The sequence below is a fragment of the Eschscholzia californica genome, unplaced genomic scaffold (genome assembly GCF_041429995.1).
Source record: "Eschscholzia californica isolate CP2 unplaced genomic scaffold, dmEscCali1.0.p SCAF_1, whole genome shotgun sequence".
NCBI classification, from domain to species: domain Eukaryota; kingdom Viridiplantae; phylum Streptophyta; class Magnoliopsida; order Ranunculales; family Papaveraceae; genus Eschscholzia; species Eschscholzia californica.
The window spans coordinates 40,797,036-40,816,763 of NW_028238198.1; the positions used below are offsets into that span (position 1 = coordinate 40,797,036).

Genomic DNA, 19,728 nt, shown 5'->3' on the forward strand with positions numbered 1-19,728 from the left:
TGTTCGTCTCGCCGAATTTTAGAGTTTAGAGCCAAAAAGCACCCTAATCGATCCCGAATGAAGAGACATTTAAGTTTGAAGTTAGGATAAGAACTGTTAAATCAATTGGGGTCTGTTAAGATGGTGACCAATTTGTGAAGCATGAGAGTTAATTCAGGGTGAGTTTGGCAAAGAGGTTAAGATGGTGACCAGTTTGTAAAGCACGAGAGTTAGTTCAGGGTGAGGTTGGCAAAGAAGAAAACGATTAGATCGTTCGCGCAAGAACATCGAACGACTCACGTTCATTTGTTTGGTGTTTTGCGAAACCTTCAAGAAGGTCGAAGCGTCTAGATCAATTGTTGCTTTCTCATCTCTTCGGGACAGCTTCGGTATGTATGTTAGATCAAACGGATGGCGTTCGCTCGGCGCTTTTTCTTTAGATCTAACGGCCTAAGTCGCCTGTTCCAATACACCAAAGAAACTTACAAACACAACCAAGATGAATTCCAATTCATTCCGGTGCTTGCTTTTAGTACTAAGAGCACTAAATTCTTGTAAGTCAAGATTATCAACTCGAAGGGAAAATTCAGGAGCATCCTAGTGTATTTAGAATAGCACCTTAGTGGAATATTAGAAGGATTTCATTTCATTTCTCTTTCTCTTCTAAATTCATTAAGCATCCAAGTGTATCTGTAATATTAGTCTTTATTAAGAAGATAAAAATCAAAAGCATGAAATCGAGAACATTCTAGTATGTCTAAAATATGAAACTGATAACATTTCAATATACCCAGAAGCTATAATCAAGAGCATTCTAGTGTATCTAGCTTCTAAAATCAAGAGTTATGGATCGAATCTAGAACTAGGAGTCTGAAGCATTCGAGTTTGTCTAGAAGACAAAACCGAAGTTCGGAATTATCTCAAAACCAAGTCATGAGTTATCTAAAAACCAAGTCAAAAGTCTGGAGTTATCAAAGAAATCTAGTCAGGAGTCTTAGAAGGTGAAGTCAAAGTGTTCGTATTGCTCAAGAAGGTCCGCCCGCTTTCAGTACCGTGAAGTACCATCACAACCTGAAAAAAAGTCGTTGAATCCTAAGAGACATAAACCCAACTATTGCTACTGTTACGGTGGTGTAAAATGTCTTAAAGAAACATAATTTCATTATCTCGACGTAAGTCACTTTAGGTCTATCTGGGCTATGTCTGAATGAATTAACTGTTGGGGAGTAACGTAGTCGGTGACTCTAAAAGAAATGAAATAGACATCATGAACACCTACACGGTACGGTCTCCAACAATCCTCGGCATTTCCATTTGGTGGAGTCTGAACGGTAAGATGTAAAGGATGTCGGTATTAATCGAAAGACAGTTACATGACCTACCATTTTTTCATGAAAAACTATATGTAACTCACTCGGAACATGATACAGTGGGTTAGAAAAAGTTCATATACCTCTTTTGAGAACCCATTATGCCCAAAATTTAGTCCTGAAGTGCCACTGTACCTCCCAACTTTTTTTTTTTGATGAAATAAACTTAAATTAAAGCAACAAAGCCTTACACGGTCTCTAGAGTAAACCGGAAATAAAAGAAGGTACAGAATTCCAAATATTCCTATGTCCATTTCTACGACCCCATTTCCCGAGTGCATCCGCTTGAGCATTGCCATTTCTGGGAACAAAGGTGAAGATTATACTAGTGAATTTGTCTTTGAGGTCCTTCACTTGTTGCATGATTCTTTTAGATTGCCAATGAAGCCCAACACTTTGTCCGTTGATGAACATAATTAATGTTTGATTGTCACTTTCTACATGCGCGTGGGTAATGTTCAGTTGAATAGCCCATAAAATACTGTACCTCCCAACTTGTTTTTATCTCTCTTCATCCACAGTATTTTACTCTTTAAAGATGAAATAAAACCAACACAATGGAGAATATAACACTCGATAGGACCACTTAGTGTAGTTGAGTGGTCGACGATGTCGGTGAATGTCGCAGGTGAACTACTAAAAGATTCTGAATGGTCATTTTTAGATCTATCGATTTTTGATAAAATAAAATAAAAGAGAAGATGATGGGTAACAAAACTCACCGAAGGGAAGGACAGCGAAAGCATCAAGAAAACATTACCATTGCACTTGAATCATTTTCAGAACAAAATATGATTATAATATCATGCAAGTCATTGCCGATAAGTTTCAGGAAAATTTTCGGATAATCATAGACAGAAACTTAACTAGAGTTCTGTAATTAACGAACAGTAAAATCTTCCATGCAGTTCTAATAAGAGTATAAATAACCAAGAGAATACAAACTCCTAAATCTTAGAAGGGTACATGATAATCAAGAAGAAAACACAAATAAAACATGTTACGGTCTGCTGAGACTTGTAGGCCGAGTGGGTTAGGGCACTTCCATGGCAACTGTCTCCTATTCACATCGGAATCACATGAATCAACCCTAAACCTTGTCTAGTAAATGACTGGAATAAAAAAGATAAATACCTAATCAGGGAAGTGATTCAAATATTAGGCATGGATATTGACCTATACTTTTCACTTTTGGTACATCATATGGTTCATGAAATTCACTAACTGCACCGACACTGCTGCTGAAGTTTCTGATGGTGAAGGAATGATGTTGAGTTGATATTTACAAAAGATCATAGTATATCACATAATCCTGTATAGGAAAAGGTCGGTGGCTGTCGAGTTTGATGATCAATACCTCTCTGCGAGATGAAGAAGAGCAATTTTGTGTAGGTCGATAGGGTGTTCTTGATCTAGCCATCAACTATTCCAACTCCATGATCAATTTTGTAGTAACTTCACTCTCTTGGAAGAAAAAGAAGTTGTTGCCGAATGATACCGCCACCACATCAACTTTACTTCTCCTCGTCAAACATCAATGAAATCTGCATGTAATGAAGCATATGTCAGCAGATTTTTAATTTGTTCATGCAAGAATGAAACTAATAAATGCAGTATATTTCGTCTAGGTTTTGAACAAGGTTGAGACAATTAAACAAATGGAGCAGTTCACAATGAAGTGAAGTAGGTAGGTTTACACAGTTAAAAACTTATGTACTGTTTCACCATCAATATGAGACCCAAATAACAAACAACCAATATTCAAAAAATAAATAAATAAGTCATATATCATATATAAACTGAAATTTGGTTTAAAGAGAATGAAAACAAACATGGGATAGTAGGAATAATAATTGAAACATCTAATTCACTCAGATGGCAAATTGCACACAAGCTTGAGCAAACCCCTACTCTGGGGTTTACCACAACATCGACCTAAGTTGTTATACATAATCGTAGTAAAACGTTCTTGGCTGCTACTTGTCATAAATAGTAGTTTTTATGAACTATCCCTAGTAATTTCTATCATTTAAGTACTTTTACAAACCTTATAAAAGGTTTAATCCAACAAAATTTATAAGTATTTAATATTAGAAAATTAGCTGCTGGTCATGTACTTCCACAGTTCCACTCAAGTACCAAGAGTGTTATTTCAGTACAAACTACCCAGAACCACAGTCAAGGTAAAGAAACAATAAGAACAGATCAAAGAAAGTCCCTCTTAAAAGTCATATTTCAACTCGCTATTCTTACTTGAATTATCAGAATTCAACCTTAGGAATTATGTATAGGTCAGACTACGCAATTTTACTACTAAAAAAGAAAAAGGGATTTATTACTTTAGGAGTTAGACAAACTGGTAATTATCAAGCCTAACGGACTCTTCATTCATGCACAACGAAAAAATGAATTTATACTCCCAACCTCCACCTATACAACATTAACATGTGATGTAACAGGTAATCCTCAATTTTAATGAAACTAGGCCTAGGGCATTACAAATCATAATCGTGAACCCATATTCCCAAGAAATAAACCAATTTGACAATCTCGTATATATCATGTTAAAAAAAACATATAGGAACAAAGGGGAAAAAAATAGTCTTAGAATTTAACCCAAAATTGATGTAAACTAAACAAAACATTAGAAATATTAAATTGGGCTTAGAAGTTCATTATATTGATTTAGACGATAGTCAAGGCATAGACAGTCCTAAAGTTGAACCGATAACTCAGGTTATTAACACCTACAGTGAAAAGAATAATTTAGCGTAAGAGTTTACCGGACAAGAGCTAAGAGTAACTACAAAAGTTAGATCTTCATGAACCAATTTATAACCTATGATAACTTAGCACAAATGCCAAACCTTCTCAAATACTCCTGCTTGTAGCTTTTGATTAAGACCAACTAATTATAGAATATCCTAGATTAATGAGTTTGTAATGCAAGTAGCTTTCTAGTAAAGTAGGCTACTTGAATTGATCAACCTTAGACCCAGGTACAATTGGTTTGACAAATCCAAGGCAAATGTATCCCTGACTGTCAACTGCTCACGAGTTTTGTTTAACACAACTTTATATCTTTGAACCGAAACAGAGAAAAATAACGATAAGAAATACTAAGTACTAATATAGCAATAACAAAGTTCAAGGTATTAAACTTCAACCATGAATACCTCTTCAACAAATAGGAGTTCCAAGCTCCTTCATCTCCTCAACAAGTGACCTCCGTTCTTCTTCTGAACCTTCTATCCATCTTTGTCTCATTAACTGCAACTCGGGAAGAAAATCAAAACCAACACGGTCTTCCATAGTCGGTATAGAACATAACTGCTTCCACTGTGGGTCAATGGCAGAGAGAGGAATAGGCCTACTCTCCTGAGTATATTGAACTAACTCGTGGGCACATGGTAGACCATGTGTTGCGCGAAGTACACATCTGCATTGATACAATATCAAGTTTTACACGTCACGTCAGTGAAAATGCTACACTAATAAAGATGTTACGGACTTAGATTTTATTACACACCTACACGAGGCCGCATCAATTGAGCCCATCTTCTTCATCTCATCCACTATATAGTCCATAGCTCTTTGTGAAACATGGTTTCCTAGATCTTTAAATGGAGATATGTAGTGAGTTTTCCTAACTGAAGTCAAGCTCTTCGTAAAAGAGGCATTGATCTCGATGTGTTCGTCTTCAAACATCTTATGCATCCTTTCATAACAACTTAGAAAGGTGCCATGTGAATTACCTAACCACACCTTCGCTTTAGCAAGCTCGGCCTCAGCTTTTTTTGGCGTGGTGATTCCATAATGTTTTATTTTATTTATCCATGCACGAGCAAATTTCTCTTTCTGAACGAACCATGTTTCGCATATATATGTCACACATGCCCCATGACTACCTACCCACCTCAAGACAAAGTTAGTAAGAGCCTCACTATATTCATTATCTGTGTCTGCATTGCAAACATGTTTCCAATCCGAAAAGAACTTTTCCCATATTTGCTCATTGTCAAATGACTTCCTGCAATTTTCATGTATGGTCATATCTATGTGCGACGTGCACACGATTTTGCTCACTCTTGGAAATACTATCTCAATCGCATTTATGAGTGCAGACTCTCCATTTGTGACGAATACAGAGGGAAGGTTATTGGGCTTATATATGTTCTTCAAGTGGGTCAATGCCCAAGCATAGTGCTCTTCATCGTCCATCTTCAAAAATGCATACGCCACAGTAAAAAAAATGGATGTAGAAGTCATACCAACTACATGAAACAGAGGCATCTTGAACGAATTAGTCTTATTGGTACAATCGATAATTAACACTGACGCAAAACATTGGGCTAGCATAATAGCCTCTGGATGGCTCCAAAATACATCTATCACCTCATCAGTCTCGTAATCCCTTCTATTATACTCAAGATAGTCATACTTCGCCAACAATGTTATCAGCTGTTGCATGCCTGTCCTTCCTTCCATGCTACAAAATCTTACTCTAGCTCTACAATTGTATATGGTTTGCAATGTAGAATGATTGTCCTTGTTAATTTCCTTCAAGGCAGCCAGTATTTGAAGAGGCTGAACACCACCGTAGGTTAACTTCTCTACTAAATCTTCCTCTTCTTTTTTCAACCGAGCCATATATGCATGTCCTGCTAGCGTTTCCGGAAGCGTGTGATTGTGGATCCCACATTTCACAGAAAGAGTCCATTTATTGACTCCTCTACATGTACTTCTCAACTTAAAAGGGCATCCACATTGTTTCCTATCAAGAGATCTTTTCCTTTTAGGATTATAAGCCTGTGAACGCTCGCTCTTTTTCGTGTGCCTATAGTAGGAACCACGTCTGTCACATGATATATCTACTGATGACCCCTTACCTTCTCGTTTATTCCTAGAAGAAGAAATAATAAGTACCATGTTATACTTTTTTCCAACCTCTTGGCACCACTGAATAACTTCTGCTCTCGACTCAAATTCCTACATTAAACATAAAAACAACGGGTTAGAACTTAGACGACATTTGAACAACTACATACTTAAGAAAAGCGAGAGAACCAAAATACCATACCATGTCTGTCTCGAACTCTTTGCTCCAATCTGTTCCATTAACCGCGGACGGACTGGGGTCTCCAGAAACAGTAACATTTCCACCAAGAACTTGGAGTGGCATTTCATCCACCTTTAGCATAGATAAGATGCGCAGCAAGGGATAAAAAACATTAACGATTTATGATAACCCAAAAAGGATCACATTCACTATTAAATTATTGACCACAGGAAGACAAACACCATTAGTAGTTAACTCGTTACGACACAAGTTTAATAAAACCAATAGTGCCATTGTTGCCCTCGATGCATCAAATAGTGAAGACTAGCCTACAACTGATAGCAGTCGTATCCAAATCAGCCGATTTTATCACACTCAAAAACCCTATGCAGTTGTTTAACGGCTCCGTTTTATACAAATTTTTCGGAAATGAAATGCTAAAGAGAATGGAAACACGGAAATGGCAAGCGACGTTACCTCAGTTCTGTTGGATTGTATGTCTGTAACTGGGTCTGAAGCAAATGTTGAAAAAGAATCTTTGGAAGAAATATCCTCCATTGATGGTGTTTCTTCGTCCTCCTCCATCATTCAAGCTTGTTGATCATAGAAAAATCAAGTGTTTAAAACCAAATTCTCAACAAATACTAAAGCAGTTTCATCAATTCCATAAAAGCTGCCATTTTTGAATCAAAACTAACACACAAACAACAAATAGAAAAACAAAATTTGATAAGGTGTGTTTACCTGAACCTAGAATTATAGTTGAACAAGTCTAAAACCTAGATTACTGAAGAAACCTAAAACTCTTATGTATTTAAAAATCCCACATGGGGAATGAAATACTATCAAGAAAAGGTTTCATCTACGAAAGATCATCAGTTTTCATGCATAGATTTTTACTAAATGTCCACTGCTAACATCATCATCAAGATAAGCCATGAAGTTATATGTATCGCAAAATCGGCCATTAACATCATCTGTAAGAGAGAGAGAGAGAGAGACTTACTAGCAGTTTGGCTATGGCTGGTTGGGGGAAGGTGGTGGATCGATGTCGTCAGAACGGGAGAGCAAAGAGGGTAAAGGGCAATATTTTGTGTGGATGAATATGGGGAGAAAATTATGAAGGGGAGAGCAGAGAGGGTAAAGGGTAAAGGTCAATATTTGCGTGGGTTGTTACCTCTCAAGAAGGGTGGGATTTTGGCCCGGTAGCACGGGACCTGCCAACGACCGCTTGCATCCGAGGGGTCCGAGGGGTCCGTGGGCGTCCAGTGACCGAATCGGTCAAACCCCGCCTGCCCAATAGATCCTAAGCTGACGGATGTGGGGATAGGTGCCTATCTGATGTACCACCCAAGCCCTCCCGCTAGTTTAGATTACTTTAAGATCTTTAGGGTTAATGATAGTCGTAAGATTTCGAGAACTGTTATATTAATCCTTGAAATCAGAACGGCTGACTCTTTTCTTGACTCTCTTCCTCTTTTCTTAGCCTCTCTGATTTGATTTGATTTCTGTTCACCAAAATTTTGTTCACCCTTCAGTAGCGGGAAATTTCGGTCAGTCCCCAAATGGAAACGTTCAGAAATATTCCGGCTAGTGTGGAAATTGTACGAATCCTTGAAAACGATATAAGTACGATGCAATTGTATATAACAAGATTATTATTTCATAATGAAGCATAAAAATGATGTATATAACGGATGAGTAAAATATGTTAGTTTGAGGGGGTATTAACCATTACACAATTACGTCTGGAGTAAATTGCATAACTTGTTGAAAATAACAACCAAAAGATAACATTTTTACTGATGATAGTTAATAGTGAACAAACTTTGTTAGTTTAAGAAGGTATCGTCGAATACAATTATATCAGGGGTGTTACTAAGATAAAATCAATTTAGGCAGTTAAGTCCGTGTAAGTTACTCAAATAGATTTAAAAAACGTTAAGAACATAACATAAAAATCAAGAGATATCTATGAGAAACGAAGAAGAAATTGAAGATGAAAAATATGAAGGAATGTATGTCTTTAGTTTTAGTTTCTCCAGATTTTTTGCTAGCTTCCATCATGTCGGTGGAAAGTTCCATCATGCCGGTCGAAAATTCGTTCAAAATTTCCATCATGTCATTGGAAACTATGCAGGAAATAGTTGTAAGTGATTTCGTGCACTTAATCTAAATTTAGGAAACGTTTCGGAAAATTTCATTCATTGGTCTTCACCGGCAACCAACTCTCTTCTCTTTCTTCACTGACATGACACATTACGGTCCCTTACCATTGCCTTGCTTGAAGCCTTCTTCAACCATGGAGGATTCTCTCATTCCATGTTGCGTTTTTTAGGGTCGAGGGCTCGAGGCTTAACTTCATCTCTTGTGTCTTCAAGGCTTCACTATTTTGTTCACTCTTGTTTCAATTCATCTTTAATCGAATACAAAAGTTTTTCGGTTTCAATTCCCTTTGAATGTAAGCAACCATAGCCTAACCCTAAGCCCCGACCGAGTCTCTCACAATACTATATGGTTTCAATTCTTTGACACTTCGTGTTGTCTTACTTCTCTCTTGTTTTGAAATTTTTGGTTTCTCTAGTCAATTGTTTGGTTATTGTTCTTTATTTCTTTTATCTTGTTCTAGTATATCTTTTATTACTTCTCTGATTTCTTAGTTTATCTTGGCCTTCCGCCTTGCCTTGTTGTTTTTTTCTAACTTTTTTGTTCTTCACTTTGCTAGTGAACATTTCTTGTACTTTTGGAATGATTGATGAATCAGCTACATTTCTTGCATCTAAAAATCAGGACCATCTTCTTGCTTTATTCGTTGCGTTGCTCTTTTCGTTGAATGTGCTTACTATTTATATCTTTTTACTGTGCTGGCCTAGCCTTGCTGCCTTTGGCTTGATGGTCAGGCTGTCTTGGTGACTTGATGCCCTGGTGCCCTTGTTGTATTTACTGATTGCCCTTGCACTTGATGTCATGTTGGTTGCTGCAGTGATGCATTGATGCTTCTCCTTGCTGCCTTGCTGGTGCACTACAGACCCTTAGAGATCTTTTGTTGTGTCTTGCTTCTTTGAATCTGCTATTACTACTGGCATCATTATTTTGGACTTGTTACCTAACTTCAAATGATTTTTGAACTACTATGGGAGAAATAGCAGTGCTAGATCTTCGTAATTATTCTTATGGTTAAGATACTTTGAATTACATAAACAAAACGCAAATAACCCTATACCTTTTAGTGTTTAATTTTACGCAACTAAGTTTGTGTTGCGTAAAAAAACAAACTTGCTCTGATATCTATCTAGTATCTACACCTTCACTAAATAATAAACACAGTAGTAACGCATTTGTGTATTTGCACGAGGAAAAATTAGAGATTCAAAAACATAGACTTACTACCCATTTTTTATGAACCATAATTGATCTTATGTGAAGTTTTAGGTGGATTATGGAAATTTCATGATTTCATCAATGAGGACAACCTTCTTTGTATAATTTTGTTTTTTGAAGTTACATTTTTAAGATGGACTACTTGTCGACAGACTTTGTGCACGGGTTTAATGATTTTTGGCCTGCCTGAGTCTAACCATTAGATACAACGTTCTGCATAAAATTAATCAGAAGATGAAGCAATAAACAACAAAATCAACCCAAAATATGTTCTTAGTCGAGAAGCTATACCCAAAGATATTGAAATTTTATAAAAATACACAAGAGTCCCCCTAACTACAGAACCATAGATAAGCTGCTGAAGAACTGCTGCTGAAGATTCAAATATGATCTTGAACACTATTTCACATTCCTTTTCTTTCTCAACATGGAAGAAGCTATATCTGCATGAAACAAATTAAATAAAAAACAGACTTATAATTTGATCGTGTTACATTAGATCCAATAGTAATTCTTCAAGGTATTTTCAATGGGAGATCGTACGGTAACCATTTTACAAGAGGAAGAGAAGTATGTGGGTTTTAATATCTGAGAATGTATGCATCCTGTTTCCTCAATCAAGATATGACCCGAATTATGAATAGTACCAAATACAAATAGAACCAAATATTAGCAAGTCATATTCAGAATGAGATTGGGTTCTTAACTCATTCGGAAAAGAAAAATAGGAAAATTAATAACGTATAACTGATATATTACATTCACTCCTCACAACAAGTACATAGGCTCGAGCCAACTACTACTTAGCGGTACCACAACATCAACATAAATAATTAGAGCAAACGAGAATTAGCCGCTCTTTACCTGCTACTTCTCATGGATAGAAGTTTCGACAAAACCCGTAAAAACTTCTATCATCAAAAACATACTTTCACATGCCTTATCGAATTCATCATGTTAAAGGTTTGATCCAAACACAACCCACATGTTTTTTAGTCAAAATAAAAGTCGTGTCTTTCTATTCAAGCTCCAAAGAGTGTTGTTTCACTATGAACCACCTAAATGACAGAGCCACACAACACCTCTTCTCAGATTATAGTTGCGCTTCTGTCCAATTTCATTGCTTACTGGGCTTGGAGCATGCAGTTGAAGCATACGACTCCATGTAAATGTGCAAGCCTAGCCCACCATAAGCTCAGCAGAAACAATCCAAGCAGAACAAACAGTCATCACTTATTTGTTAATTGTCTTCTTAACTGATTCTTATATTTCAGGCGTGCTTAATAGTTAATTCATAAGTTCTAGAGTTCCCTATGTTGAGTCAGATAGTAACTAAAAGCTCTAAGAAGTAAATGTTTCTCCCGTAAATAGGAATTTCACATTCCGATTAGAGGTAAAGTACTTAATATTCTTTTAAGAGATTTAGAATAGATTGACACATTTTCCATTTGAATATTTATTTGATTCTAGTTGGAACAGCTTATTCGTCTGTTAACTTCTGAAGCCCTAGTAGTGATCGACCACTACATATATTGGGAACAATTGTAGTTCATCGAGATTCAAGTTACAAACCAGAATTGGTTGCTCATGTTCTTTATTTTGTTGCTTTCTGGTTTAATTTTGTAACTAAGTTAAAATTGTTCTAAAGCTTCCATACTACTAGAACAAATAAAAAAAACATCACGAACGGGATAATAGAATACAAAGTATTATACTTACCATAGGTCTCTTCAACGGGTGGGAGTTGCAAGCTCTCTCATCTTGTCGACGAGTGACCTTTTTTCTACTTCTGAAGCTTCTATCCATCTTTGTCGCAATAATTGCAACTCAGGAAGGAAATCAAAATTCACTCGATTTTCTAATATAGGGACAAAAGATAACTGCTTCCAATGCGGGTCGATGCTAGAGATCGGGATAGGCCTACAGTCTTGGGCATATTGAGCTAACTCGTGGGCACATGGTAGACCGTGTGTCGCGCGAAATGCACACCTGCAATGGGACAATACCAAGAATTATTAATAATACTATATTAATACATGTGGTAAGGTTCTTAAGGATTTGATTTTGAATCATATTACATACCTACAAGCCGCTGAATTAGTGCCGACATTCTTCTTCATCTCATCCACTATGATGTCCATTGCTTTCTGTGAGACATGGAGTCTTATATCCTTAAAAGAAGAGACAATGTGAGCTTGCTTAACCTGTGTCAGGCTCTTCTCAAAAGAGGCCTTGATTTTCATATATTCTTCTTCAAACATCTTATGCATTCCCTTAAAACAAGCTAGAAAGGTACCATGTGAAGTATCCAACCACGCTTTCGTATTAGCATGCTCACCCTCTGGTCTTTTCGACGTGGTATTCCCATAGTGCTTTGTTTTATTTGTCCATGCACGTACAAATTTCTCTTTCTGAATGAACCACTTTTCACATGCGTATGTGACGCACATCCCATGACTGCCTACCCACCTCATAACAAAGTTACTAAGAGCCTCACTATAGTCAATTTCTGTCTCTGCGTGGCAAACATGCTTCCAATCAGAAAAGAATCTTTCCCATTCTTCTTCATTGTCAAATGACTTCCTACAGTTGTCATGTATCTGGCTATCTATGTGCGACATGCAGATGATAATACTCACTCCTGGAAATACCACATTGATTCCTTTTATCAATTCAATCTCTCCATGTGTGACGAAGACAGACGGAGGGTCATGGGGCCTATATATTCTCTTCAACTGAGTCAATGCCCAAGCATAGTGCTCTTCTGTTTCCATCTTTAGAAGTGCATATGCCATGGAAAAAGATCTAGCTGTAGAAGTCATACCTATGATGTGAAAGAGAGGCATCTTGAACTGATTAGTCTTACTGATGCAATCAATAATTAACACTGATGGAAAACACTGGGTCAACAGAGTAGCCTCTGGATGGGTCCAAAATATATCTATCATTTCACCAGACTCAGGATCCTTCCTATTATACTTCAGGTAGTGATGCTGTGTCAAGAAGGCCATTAATTGTTCCAAGCATGGCATCCCTTGCATGTCAGACACTTTTAATCTAGCTTTGGTGTTGTATATGGTTCTCATTGTAGAAAAGTTTTCCTTGTTGTTTTCCTTTAAGGCCTCGAGTATTTGTCGTGGAGTAAGACCACCAGTAGCCAAATTCACTACTAAGTCTTCTTCTTCTTTTTTCAAGCGACCATAATACGAATTTCCAGTCAGTGAATCCGGAAGCGTGTGATTGTGGACACCGCATGTTACAGAAACCTTCCATTTATTAGCTACTCTACATGTACCTTTCAATTTAAAACGACATCCACATTGTTTTCTTCCGTTAGCCCTTCTCCTTTTATTAGTATCGGTCACAAACCGCTCGCTCTTTAGCCTGTGGCTATAGTAGGAACCACGTCTTTCGCATGAGATACCAATTGATGACCCCTTACCTATTTGGGTAGTCCTGGAAGATGAAATAACAAGTACCATGTTGTTCTTTCTTCCAACCTCTTGGCACCATTGGAGAACTGCATCTCGTGATTCGAATTCCTATGTTAAGCATAAAACCGATGAGTTAAATGACTTGGTAAAACTACATACTTAACTTAAGCAAGAAGAGAAATTCATACAATGTCCGTCTCGAATTCTTTGCTCCAGTCTATTTCATTAACTACAACTGTGTCCTCTGAACTACATCCACCTACAGCAAGATGCTCGACGTGCATTTCATCCACCTTCAGTGTATAAGGTGAGCACAAACGGAAAATCAGAAAAGAAATAGTAGTCAATTAAGCCTAAGTAAATGTAAAAATGAAAACCGGCCAATAATAGTTCATACTGAATATGTTATAATAGCTACCTCAGTTAGTCGACTATTATCCCCAGATACGACTGAAAGTGGTTGTTTTCGATCTGGGCTTTACAATTTTCCCGAAAATGAAATACTAAAGCCAAGGGCAAAAAGATAAATGGCAAGTTCTTGTACCTCAGATGTGTTTGATTGTATGTCTTTAGCTCGATCAGGATTAACTACTGAAAAAGAATCTTTGGAAGCAATGCCCTCCATTGATGGTGAAGCTTCAACAATGTCTTCGTCCTCCATCTCTGAAAGCGTATTTCATTGACTGTTGGTGACGGAACCTTGTGGAATAAGCGAAGTGCGGGAAACAATTACTTTGGATGGTTGTAGCTGTTCAAAAGTTCGGTTACCTTCTCTACTTCACAATTTAACTACTTATTAGGTCAAAGAAAGGTGATGGTCATCTTCGTTATCGAAAAAAAAACCTTGACTTGGATTTGCAACAAAACGGTTGCAAGAAGGAAAATTCAACTTCCAAATATTGTATCCAGAAGAGATAAATTAATAAGAGAAATATGACAATAACACTACAGGTGACACTTCCGAGCACATAAATCAATGAAGAACTGGAAGGAAGAAATGTATCCGTAAAAGGCTTATCTAGAAGAAATTCCAAATTGCCAAATCTCAACATATGATAAGTTCGTAAACAAAAATGCCATATACCAAATTATAGAAACAAAATTTGGTGATCAAAATAAAACTAATACCAAAACAGATTCAGCCACACAACAATACTAATAGATCTGCGGGGAGAAAATTAAAACCAATCCAGTAAATTGCAACATAAGTGATACGATAACCTAGGTGCTAGATCCAAACATAAACCTAAAAGTCTAAAACTCATAATGTCCAACAACTCCTACCTGGTCAAAGAAACCCTAGTAATTCCAAACCTTATGTTTGTCATACAGTAAGACTTCTTGAGATTTTAACAAACAATTTTGGATCTTAAGATGACGTGACAACATTTAATTCTATGATGTCTCAAGAAGAAACTCAATATTTGAGATTTCTATTGAGGATCTCCAACTACTCAATATTAAATACAAAATTACCCATCTAGGAAATGACACCTAAGTAATTTTGAAGTTTTTAGAGTATTGCATTGGAGATGTCTTTTAAATTGAGGATCTCAATAGTGACATCTAGGATAGAGAATCTCAATTGAGACTTGACACATAGGACAATTTGACTTTTTTGAAGTTTTGCATTGGAGATGATTTAAGATTGAAATTTATTTGTTACTTGTTACAGAGGGAAAGATTGTTTGCAGGAACCCTAGGGAAATTAATTGCTGCGCATTGCTAGAGTTGTAGCGAATAGTATAACGAGGAATTTCACCTAAGAAAGAACAATAACTTTCTCATGTTTGAATTTTACTACATGGCAACCATTAAGATCATCAATAGAACGCATGGAAACAGCATTTATGATAAAATCGAAAATTAGCATCGTCGATAAGAGAAGAGAGGGAGAGACTTGGTCGTTGCCTGATCGATGGACTTGGGAAGAAGAAGAGGGAATAGAAGGCTAGACCTTCTGTTTTGCGAAGGAGCTGTGTCGACTGAACTTTTGGCAACCGTTTCTTCTTGCAGTCAAACTGACATGGGACAATTATAGGTAGGGTACATGAATAAAATCCCCAAGTATTTTTAGAAATCATAGTAAAAACAGTCCAAGAGTCTTCCTCAGATCATAGTAAAACAATTTAAGCATCTTTATATTCATTGTGTAACACAAATATTTAAAAAAGCACATAAAATATGCATTGATGTACATGCCTTGAGGCAAATATAGGTGTACCGCATCATACTTACGCCTCATTTTTGTCGTTTTTCCCTCGCTTCTTATTTAACTTGCAAAGGTGGTGAAAATGGTAGAAGTGATCGAATACATTTATATCTTTTTACCTTACTACTAAAAAATAATTTGCTATACCGACTAAAATCAAGTTCGATAAAATATATCATTAATAAAATCAAATACCATTACTACATGGCTGGGACAAAACTGATGGATTAAATAAAATGACACATTGCTCACAAACTCTTCCAATGGCTGGGACAAAACTTAGCAAACTCTCTCGTCTTTGATCCTTTCCAGTCCCTTGTTACACGGTTGCAACGATTATTTTATTTCTAGTGCTTTTCTGTTTATTGGTTTCTCCTAATTTCAAGTACAACATCTTCGGAACACAAAGGTATGCAGCAGTGTATCTTTCCAGTGTGATGTGTTCTAACGACCATAACTTTCTCATCCGAGATTCAAATAACCGGTATTATACCTTTTCGGAGAGTTGAAATCCTGATCTACAACTTTCTTGCTACTGGAAAGTCTGTCCGGGTACTCTAGAAGTCCCAAAATTACTCGAAAGAATACTGCATTGTGCAGTCCCTTGTTTCAGCTCAATCGAACTGCATTTGCAAATTAAACACTAAAAGCCTCTATACTTAACATAGCATCTCTATCCTTAGCATTTCAACATTCAATTCTAAGTGTTCTACTACCGGCCGCGTTCCCAATTCCAATATATAACCCAAACAATATCAATTTATACCCAAATCATATATATATATATATATATATATATATATATATATATATATATATATATATATATATATTCATCAAAATCAACAATAGGCTACCCACCTATACTCACAGTATCTCGACAAGAGTAACATAACATTCTTACTAATCATAATCCCCAAAAAAATTCATAATTATGAAAACCCTAAAATCCATGATTAAGTAATATCATCATCAAGTTAGAGATTTACCTTAATTTAGATGATTGAGACTAAGATTAGCTTCTCCTTTGATGGCCCCTTTCAATTTCTTCCCCATGCAACAATTTCTACAAAATTCGAAGTCAAAAGGTCCATTAAAACTCAAACCAGGATTTTCTCAAGTTAGTGAGAGAAAGTAAGAATTTCTACCAAAGATTTAAAATAACTTCCTTCAGGATACCTTAAGATTTCTCCAAATCACCCTAACATCCTCTTTTCTCCATTTCTCTTACTTAAAACCCCCAAAATCCCATCCGGAAAGCCCCAGGAGCAGCCATGGAAGATCTTGGGTTTGAGTTTTTATTACCTTGTAAATTACATTTTGATTCCTGCGTTTCTATTGTTTGGTAAAAAGATCCTTAATTTTTTCTGATTGCAGATAACCACCTAAAATATGTGCTATTTGTAGATTTAGTACCTGGTGACTTGAGAGCTTACTTAAGAGCTTACCTCTAGGCCAAGAGTCTGTAGATGATTTAGAACACCTCAAACATTAACAAAAATCGAAAGTCTGGATCTGATATGCTTGTCCGATCCTATAAATTAGATGACCTATATATCGCTAACATATAAAATAGGCTTACCAAAGACTACCAGTCCAATATATTGGAGTGACGTGGGACAACCTCGGTCGACACATTGTGCGTGAGAACTCCATTCAACACGCTTGCGCCACACTTCGTGCCACTTCGAACTTGCGCACGTCGTGTGTCGGGTGTTGCTTCTTCAACTCCCACGACGTGTGCTTCGCCATCCTACTGCGCCAAAAAAGCTTCCGAGGTGCTGCAGTTTCACTTTATTTGGCCCGGTGCCTATAGAGCTTCCCCAGCAACTCGTGCATCTTCGGGGATGCTTCCCCAAGTGTCGAGCATAGGCTGTGAGCTTTTTGATTTTTATGGCCTCAAGTGGCTACCACGTGCCTCTTCGGTTTCCCACGTTGGGGGTGAATTGAGCAACTTTTTGTAGCTTCACATTCACCCTTTGTCGAGCTTTGTCCTTGGGATGCCCTATGTTGCACGCCGAGCTAGATACTAATTCTAATTGTTAATTAATTTGAAGTTGGTTACTCGTAATATAGTCTTATAATTTACCTAAATTCCATTACTGTGAGAGTCTATAGGAGGTGGAGGGGTAATAGCAATCTAATAACCACTGCAAGTGTGGATGTTATTATTCTTCTGAACTTCCAAATCAAGTGAGGAGAGAGAGCACCCAAATGAGAGTGGATACCTTTCTTCACCTAATAGTGGGGGGATTTAGAGGTCCAAGTGTGATTGAGTTAGGGAAGTATCCGTAAGGAATTACTATAAAACTTCGTAATTGATTTATCAAACTAAATTGACTACAGTAATTTTTTTCAACAAAAAAAAAAGGGTCCATGAGTATATAGTCCAAAATAATGTTCAAAAATGGTTTAGGATCCAATCTTCCCAAAAAATGAATTTTTAGTCCTTTTACCATATGGACATAAAAACCCTCACTTTCTAAAACAGAGTCCCGTCAATGTTCCACCTTTATATTTCACGGGTTTTTAATTTGGGGGCAGAAAGAATCTGGAAAGGCAAGATTTGGACGTGATTTGGGGGTTTTAATAGGAAGTAATGGAACAAGGATATTTTACAAAACAGATTTGAAAAACGGATATTTTCCAAAACAGATTTTCTCTCTGATCCTTTCAGATTTGGAAACCAAATCTATATATCACTTTCTCTCACTTAACTTTCAGATTTGGAAAGAGTATATTTTATGAGATCAATTAGCGTGATTTGGGGGTTAATATTCAAAACATATATATCAACTTTCTCTCACTTAACTTTCGTTTTTACTCATACATAAACACACATCGAATACAAATTATGAAACAAGTTCGTAAATTATGTGTTATTTATGACGAGGAAACCATCATTTGTCATGTATACAACGTAATTTATCATATGTATGTGTCATGCCCGTTATGTACCATTGAATACTTAGATTATTTTCTGACATAAATTACTTGTTTTTTATGCGTACATGTCCATTATGTACCATAAATTATGGTAACATGTTAGGAAATGTAAATCTGAAATCATATTTTTTGTTACAAAGTATGTGATTTATCATAAATTATGTATACTGTATAGTAAATACACAACCTTTGTACTACTGAAATGAAATTTTATTGAACAATAATCTGTGTTTTATTGTAAATGAAAAGAACATAGTAGACTAGGTAACTTAAAAACAAACTCTGTAGGAATGTTGCCCGAGCTCTCGATCCTTACTGTCTTTGGTCTTCCAGGTCTACAACGAATCAAAGATGGTAGTGTTTTTTACTCTTCATCAAATGTACGTGGTTCAGCAAAGTTAGGGGCGGAGCTTATATGTTCCTTGTAAGTCTTCACATAAGCAGTGGCGAGGCCAGAACTTTTTTTTGTTGGGGGCACAGTTTAAGGGTAGTTAATACAAAAATCAAACAAATTTCAACATCTTTAAATATATTATATTCTAATCCATTAGCATATTCACTAAACGATGCAGGACTAAACTTTCGTGCTTTTTTCCAACATTTGTCGTAGGATACGTACGATTTCGAATTTGATAAGGCCTTTCAAGTAGATACGCTCTTCAAACTTGATATCTAATATTAGGATAAATATATAGAATTTGAATTCGGCATCCAAAATCTGCGAGAAGGTTTGTAAAGTCAATTGTGTTATTTGCATTTCATGAACAATTTATTTGTTTTGTTGATGGTGATGGCACACCAATAGCATCATAATTCTCATCTATATTGTGTTTTCTTGCAATTCTAATCGAACTAGGCTTGTTACATTGTGGCTACGATTCACAAGTACTTTTTGCTCAAAATGTCTCATAATGATTTTTGAAAAATTAAGAAATATAGCAAAATTAAATTTCTATTCTCGACTCATAATATTAAAAGCATTTTTAATATATCACATACCTTCATTGCATCGTCAAATGTCTTTTAAACCTATGAAAAACCTTAAATGCATTCAAGAAAAAATGGGTAACATCAATAACTAATGTTTTGTATAACTGGGCTTACTATAAATCCTAATGTATAAAAGACTAAGTGAATTGGAATGGGATGAGAACCAAAAAAATGAACTCCACTATCCTATATAAGTTGTCCCAATCCAAAGAAATAAAGCTACCAAACATAAAACTAAGAAAAAACCCTAAGACTTAACATAGTGGTGGACTGGTGGCTAAGAGGTTTTGTATGGATTTGAATGATGAGGGTAAAATAGTGAAGTATTGGTTGGGTAGCCAAATGAATGTGCGATTG

The 19,728-nt window shown here is 36.4% G+C and overlaps 2 protein-coding genes across 16 annotated transcripts; both read right to left on the reverse strand.

The window, feature by feature from the left end:
- Window positions 1-2,125: 2,125 nt before the first annotated feature.
- On the reverse strand, window positions 2,126-7,803 carry LOC147566839 (PKS-NRPS hybrid synthetase cheA-like). 2 transcript variants are annotated; one of them, XM_086653411.1, is made up of 6 exons: window positions 7,415-7,803; window positions 6,886-7,001; window positions 6,430-6,540; window positions 4,879-6,338; window positions 4,526-4,788; window positions 2,126-2,893 (listed from the first exon to the last, which is right to left on the reverse strand). In XM_086653411.1, the coding sequence occupies exons 2-5, from the start codon at window positions 6,994-6,996 to the stop codon at window positions 4,530-4,532; spliced, it is 1,941 nt and encodes a 646-aa protein (XP_086509537.1). In that variant the 5' UTR covers window positions 6,997-7,001; window positions 7,415-7,803; the 3' UTR covers window positions 2,126-2,893; window positions 4,526-4,529. The 2 variants fall into 2 exon arrangements, with proteins under 2 accessions (XP_086509537.1, XP_086509538.1); XM_086653412.1 differs by having other exon boundaries at window positions 7,153-7,555.
- A 2,185-nt stretch (window positions 7,804-9,988) lies between these two features.
- Window positions 9,989-16,961, reverse strand: LOC147566840 (PKS-NRPS hybrid synthetase cheA-like). Of its 14 annotated transcripts, none has more exons than XM_086653386.1 (8): window positions 16,615-16,946; window positions 16,378-16,501; window positions 15,124-15,244; window positions 13,768-13,922; window positions 13,412-13,516; window positions 11,872-13,331; window positions 11,509-11,778; window positions 9,989-10,232 (listed from the first exon to the last, which is right to left on the reverse strand). In XM_086653386.1, exons 4-7 carry the CDS (start codon window positions 13,882-13,884, stop codon window positions 11,520-11,522), a joined length of 1,941 nt encoding a protein of 646 aa, XP_086509512.1. In that variant the 5' UTR covers window positions 13,885-13,922; window positions 15,124-15,244; window positions 16,378-16,501; window positions 16,615-16,946; the 3' UTR covers window positions 9,989-10,232; window positions 11,509-11,519. The 14 variants fall into 14 exon arrangements, with proteins under 14 accessions (XP_086509512.1, XP_086509515.1, XP_086509516.1 ...); XM_086653389.1 differs by having other exon boundaries at window positions 13,768-13,971; window positions 16,615-16,808; XM_086653390.1 differs by having other exon boundaries at window positions 13,768-13,999; window positions 16,615-16,782.
- Between the last annotated feature and the right edge of the window lie 2,767 nt (window positions 16,962-19,728).